This window comes from Cynara cardunculus (assembly GCF_001531365.2).
Source record: "Cynara cardunculus var. scolymus isolate 2C chromosome LG 1, CcrdV1, whole genome shotgun sequence".
Classification (NCBI taxonomy): Eukaryota; Viridiplantae; Streptophyta; class Magnoliopsida; order Asterales; family Asteraceae; genus Cynara; species Cynara cardunculus.
The window spans coordinates 9,224,005-9,230,317 of record NC_037528.1 but is presented as its reverse complement, the minus strand read 5'-3'; the positions used below and the strand labels follow the sequence as shown (position 1 = coordinate 9,230,317).

The window sequence follows — 6,313 nt, the reverse complement described above, 5'->3', positions numbered from 1 at the left end:
TTGGTGAAAAAGCAACTTAGCTTTTATGTAATACAGAAAATTATGGGGCTCTTCCCCATTCCCACATACATGCTTAGAAACTAAGATGGTCAAGTGGACCCGACCCGACCCGACCCGGAACTCATTTTTGTCCACCTCTACTAGAAACCAACCTTAAATCACAACACTACAATCCATTTTATTACTTGCTCTATTTCCTACTCTTTTCACTACTATTTCAAACACTCAAAAAATGTCTTTTGCAATAACACAGCCTACAATTAGACAGAAATGCCCCTGGAAGATGATTCAGCTTCCAGATACTTGCACATCCTCTCCATCACCTCCCTACCCTTGGCACTGTTCTGTTGGAACTTCTCCACACATTTTTGCTCTATTTTCTCCGCCATTGATGCCAGCGTCGACAACGGCTTTATCCTTATGCTGGTTTCCTGCCTGCAAATCGTCCACCCGTCGGGATTATCTGGGTGTGGATCATACCTGATCTTCTCCTCCACTTCCACATATTTCTGTAGACTGATGTTCTTGGTTGCAAGCTGCATTGATCGAGTCTGAGCATCCACAACGGTTGATTCCACACAATGGCAGATGTCTTGACCGACAATCTTGCGAAGGAACCATGGACCAGGCGCATGGATCGTGATGGCTCGAGTCGTATAGAGTTTACCTGATTCAGAGTCCAGTTTGTGATTCAAGGTGTCGACTTCTAGGATGTGGGATAAGGTGCGCTTGTTCTCTGGGTCAGCAAACTTGCGCCAAGATGCGGAGGTCACTCGCTCCCACGGGTGCTTGTAAGTGTGCTCTTGCGAGTATGCTTTGACCATTTTAGTGGTGGCTTGTTTTGACCTAGATAAAGATAAGGAATGTCAAAAAGTGTGCAAAATGATTTGCATACAAGGGTTTGTAGTTTTTATCACTTGAACGAAGATAGCCACCATATAAAATTGTAGTAGACAGTCGATGAGAACCTCCTTTAGGAACCCATATAAAGGTTTACCAAAAACAGACTCAAGAGAGCAAATGAAGGGAACCGAGTTCCATAAACAATTGAAGATTTCAGTACACATTAAAACTCATGATATTCAGGAGAAGGAACTTGCAAACAAATTCATGGCAATACTCAGCAGAATTAACCGTTGTCATTTCAAAATATCACCCAAATCATATGAAGTACTGAGATGGTGAAATGAAATGTAACATCATAGTTCATGTGGCCTACCATGGAATACATACTACCAAGATGCTTGCTTATCGTACTTAAACCAGGCACACTTATTTCTTGAATTGCACTATTCCACCGCACCAAACTAAGACCATTTCTGCTTGTACTGTTGTACAAGCCTCATCCTCTTGAAATCTGGCCTAATGTAATGTCTGGGAAACCCTACCTCCATTCATTTGGTATAGTAATAACAAACATTAATAAGTTGGTTGCAGAAAATCCAGATGCGCAAGAGTTTTAAAAGGGATCCTCAATAGTGGCAGCTAGAGATACGTAAGAAAACAAAGGAAGACAACATGGTGTGCCTACTGATCTTTAACAAAGGCATGCGTATTAACTCTCCTCATCCCCGATGTTGCCTCAGCAGTGGGATGGTAGGCATCCAGAAAGAAGGTCCCGGGTTCAAGCCCAGGCACTACCACCTGTTGCTGACTCGCAGTCAGTTACCTCCCCCATGAATAATGATGGCCATGGGACGAGTGTCATGTGGGCGCTCCAGAGGATGGCGTATATACTTAACTCCCCTCCCCCTCCCCCTCCCCCTCTCCTCTCCCAAACGAAAAACATAGGTTAACTAGTCAGACCCAACATGCAGATGTAGCTATACATGTCAAATATACATGGCTGCTCAATAGGTTAATCAAAAACCAAAGGAAGATAAATTTGTGTGCACTTACTGATCTTCAATAAAAGGCAAGCTTAAAACCCCATGCTTGGAGTCAAATAAACATAGCGGCTTACGGGTTTAGTCAAAAATCGGAGGAAGAATAACTGAGTGCACTTACTGATCTTGAATAGAAGGAATGTTTAGTACCCCCCCCCCCCACAAAAAAATCCACACAGGGGTAGCTAATCGGACAACACACAGAAGTGTTTATGCATGTCAAATATGTGGAATCTTGAATGACTGACAATGGGATCAAGTATCATATAACCGTATATGTTCTACTCTAAGGTAAAGCAGTTTACCTGATAAAAACAATGTAAGATAGCAAGGAGGCCCATAGCATCATGAAAGTTTATGCTAGTAACTTGCATTCCAAAGCTTTGATTCCAACTAATTAAGGAAGAGTTTCTGAAGAATGTTAATGCAAGCAAAGCTCAATTAGGCATTTAACAGTCCTCTTCAAATGTGATCTCAATTGCACACTGAATGTTATATTTAGTAATAACTGAGTGAACCCTACCCTACTCCTGTCTTTTGTCTGTTTTTGTATGCATTTCTTGATATCTAACTGATACTTCTAATCACTAGCAGAACACATGAAAACTACAAAATACAACCATAGTAACATCAATCTATTACAGAATAATTCAAAAGAAAATCCATGACTACGAAGCCCCAACTCAATAAGATGTGAACCGTCAAAATAAAATGTTCACCTTCATATGAAATTTTGATCATCCAACCATATCTGGGTTAACTGATAAACACATTGCCAATTGAGTATGCATACATAGAGGGATATAAATATTTGTTACTTAATCTTACATTGTTGAATGTTGATAGATTTTGCCGATCAAATATAAAAATCTGAATCAAGTTCATTGATATATTAATTCTATAACTTGAAAATGTCAAAGAGATTCGATGTTGGTGTCCACACAGATTGCCCTGCGGTTTGGATAAATTTCCTTCTAGACCAGTGAGGAGGCATCTTCTTTTACAACCATTAATATTAATGATTTGACCAACAGAGGAGCTTGATATAATTGCTTGAAAGGAAAACATGGAAGCTCCCAAATCCCAAGATAAGAAAACCGTGAGAGCCAATGATGAAAACAGGTCATATCTAATCTCCCATCATCAGAAGTAGTCGTGTTTACATACTAATTATCTTCCTACAAAGGTGAGATGATTCTCAGAATTCAGTTTACGATTCACAACTTCAAAACTTGACAACTTTGTTTCTTCATACTTCATATGGAAAGCATGTTTTGTCTGCTTACATTTCCTTTTTTGCCAAGTGTTATGATGGAATTGGAGAACACAATTCAGTAAGCATCCAAATCTATCACCCATTGTCTTCTAACCATTGAGCGCATTTATCACTAGCAATCTTCTAGTACCTATGGATTTATATTTATTATTCGAAGTCTTTAACAAGCAAAACATCTACACAGCCATATTGTAGACCAAGTGCAATAAAATGCCCATTATCTTCAGTTGGCAACCGGATATTTTTCTGACATATACATCACCTATTCTGACCTGAGAGTACCCTTTAGACCTAGATGTCATTTTTTCCTGAGTAAATTACTTGATAGATGGACTAATTAAAATAATAATTGATGCAATTCATTCTTGCTAGATATAACTGATACAAATTGCAGACTGAATCTGAATTTAATAACATATTTCTTGTTCCCAAAGAAAAGATGCATGTCTTTTGTATCGGCAAAGAGGGAGGCATTCAAACTCGTGAGGGATGGTCTCCAATGTATTACACCTGGTATGTGATGGGTTTGATACCATTCAAGATAAAAACTTGAATAATTTATTCTAATCAACTTGGTTATTTCCCAACTCTTAAGAGTCATGGGTGTGTGTTTTAAAGGTTTGTGTCTTGTGTGTATGGGTTGCAAGTTGACGGGATGCAGGGGGGAGAATGGAGGTGGATATGTAGCAGCATATTATTGGTTTCTTAGAAATCTTTTTTAATAATAGACAAAAAGACTAAATTGCCCATGAGTTAAAGGATTACATTAAACGCAGTTAGAGCAGATGACTCGGCTCGTGACGAAAGGCAAACCACGGGGAAACTGAATGTAAATACTTTGAAATAGGGACAGGATCCAGAGTTTGAGCAAACCACCGGAACCAACGGTATAATTTACTCTTTTTTCTTTACAAATCACACCACCTGTCTTTGATACTAGATATGCCTTCTATATGGTTATTAACTTGATGAGCGCGGCATCTTTCAATTTTACCCACTGCTTGATGAGAAATTTACTTCAAGGAGGCCTGCACAGCTCATCACTCATTTATAGAAACTTGCCCTCAAAGTCGAAACAAGTTATCAAACTGAATTTTAACTTCCATCTACAAGAAACCTCACTTATCAAAATCTCTTTTATCCAATGATTAAAGCATTTTTTGCAAACCTTAAAACAGTAACAAAGTTGCATGTATAACCATTCAATATGGTCCCAGCCCAGACACATACTTCTCTTGCTTTCTTACAAGGTGAAGTGTAGGTTCATGTTACGCTAACGGATCAGCACGTGGTACATCAGAAAAAAGGTTATTCTAACAAAGAGATTCATAGTACACATCCAACGCATATCTCTGTGAATATGAATACTTTACAAGCACCATAAATACCCTTGATAACATTTCCATATGGTCTTGACATTCCTCTAAAGAATTAACTTCCTATTACTCTGAAATCTTCAAGTGCTTCAATTTTCAGATGCTAATGTTGTCCATGGTGCAACATTCTCATGGAGTTTGGACATCTAATCAACATCCAAAATCTCTATCCCTCTACTTTGTATTGTTTTCCCTCTCTGCAAACCATCTTAGCAGATTATTAACGCCCCAAGCAGGGTTCAGAACTGGATGTCACTATATAAGAGTATATCAATGAGAACTTCCATTTAATTCCAATCAAACAAATCTCCATCCAAATTGGCCCACAACATTTTCTAGAACGTGCAGACCAAGTCGAGGTTACTTGAGTGTGAGATTATGATGGTAACATCCCCAAATCAGCTTCTCCGACAAGTAATCACACATTCTAGACCAGAAATAATGCAAAGTTAAAAGGGATTTACTTGAAAGCGTTTATCACCACCACAATATATTATTCGCCCTAGGACTCGCGATGTCCATGACCATATATTACAGCGTACACACAAACACACCTCAACACGCACATGAAGGTTCAAACCTTTTCGGAAAATCAAATTAATGGCCATTAAATTCTTCAGAGAATCACAATTCCCCAAAATACTACATAAACGTCACTAGTTTGACTACTGCCAAACAATTCTAGGTATAAACTGATAATCATCTATCGCCAAATCAAAAAAGTGAGTAAAGAAACAATAAAATTATTCATCGACAAGCATCCCCAAAACAATACAACATGCAGATCATCGTCAAATTAAAGAAAAAAAAATCAAAATCAACCAACAAAAACATCTGTGATTCATAAATTAATTAGCAAAGGATTTTCGCTCAACGTTTGATACATTATATGCACAAATGAATTATCGGAAAGAACCATAGAGAACCAAGATCTGCGTACCTTGTCCTAGAAATCGATAGCCGGCTTGAAACGACGAGTGAGAGAATGAGAAAACGGAAAAGAAGATTAACGGGAAAGAAAACCTATTTAAATAGTGAGGAGATTGTTACTGTGGTACGGTGGTGTATGACAGTTTCTACGGTCTCACCCTTTACAGTGTTCCACGTGTAAAAGATAGATGATCATGTTTTGTCTTTTTGGGCCAACCTTTGGGCCTTAATCTGAATAGCAATTTTCTAAAACGGGCCTACCATAAACTTTGGCCGAAAAAGAAAATAAATCATAAATGTAAAAATAATTACTACAAATAAGTTATATTAAGTTATTTAAGTTAAAGTTGCATTATCGTATTTAAGTTATTTTAAAACTAATACCATACAAATGACCAAAAATCTTATCCTGCAAAATGAGGGTGATGACTTTTACTCGGTTAATTTTACTCATTTTGTAGTAATAAACGGCCTAACACAAGTACAATGTAACAACTCAGACCAATTGTATCATATATTGTCTGTTTTGTCCATCCCTCTAGACCTGATGTGGGATCTTACAATCCACCCTCCTTGGAAGTTCAGCGTCCTCGCTGAGATACCAGTCCGGTTTCCAACTCTGATACCATTTATAACAACTTAGGTCAATGGTACTAGATATTGTTCGTTTTGTCCTTACACTTGGACTCACGGTTTTAAAGCACGTTTGGTAGAGAAGGTATTCAGTCCCTTATAAAATAACTTTAGTTTCTTCCCCAACCGATGTGGGATCTTACATACAAAGTTGTGGTAATAAAATTTATTTATGTAGAGTAAATGTATTTAAGAAACATTCCACCACCACT

At 38.0% G+C, this 6,313-nt stretch overlaps 1 protein-coding gene across 2 annotated transcripts; it reads right to left on the bottom strand.

Annotated features, from left to right (window-relative positions):
- LOC112505851 (UPS-like protein C36.10) lies at positions 1 to 5,539 on the bottom strand. Of its 2 annotated transcripts, none has more exons than XM_025109901.1 (2): positions 5,479 to 5,539; positions 1 to 846 (listed from the first exon to the last, which is right to left on the bottom strand). In XM_025109901.1, exon 2 carries the CDS (start codon positions 822 to 824, stop codon positions 261 to 263), a length of 564 nt encoding a protein of 187 aa, XP_024965669.1. In that variant the 5' UTR covers positions 825 to 846; positions 5,479 to 5,539; the 3' UTR covers positions 1 to 260. The 2 variants fall into 2 exon arrangements, with proteins under 2 accessions (XP_024965669.1, XP_024965660.1); XM_025109892.1 differs by lacking the exon at positions 5,479 to 5,539 and adding an exon at positions 2,192 to 2,294.
- Between the last annotated feature and the right edge of the window lie 774 nt (positions 5,540 to 6,313).

What these genes read in the sequence shown, in the direction of transcription:
- LOC112505851 (XM_025109892.1), bottom strand. Translation starts at nt 2,235, where the DNA reads ATGATGCTATGGGCCTCCTTGCTATCTTACATTGTTTTTATCAG. An exon ending in TCTTACATTGTTTTTATCAG is followed by an intron (nt 847 to 2,191) that starts GTAAACTGCTTT and finishes ATCTTTATCTAG; the next exon opens with GTCAAAACAAGCCACCACTA.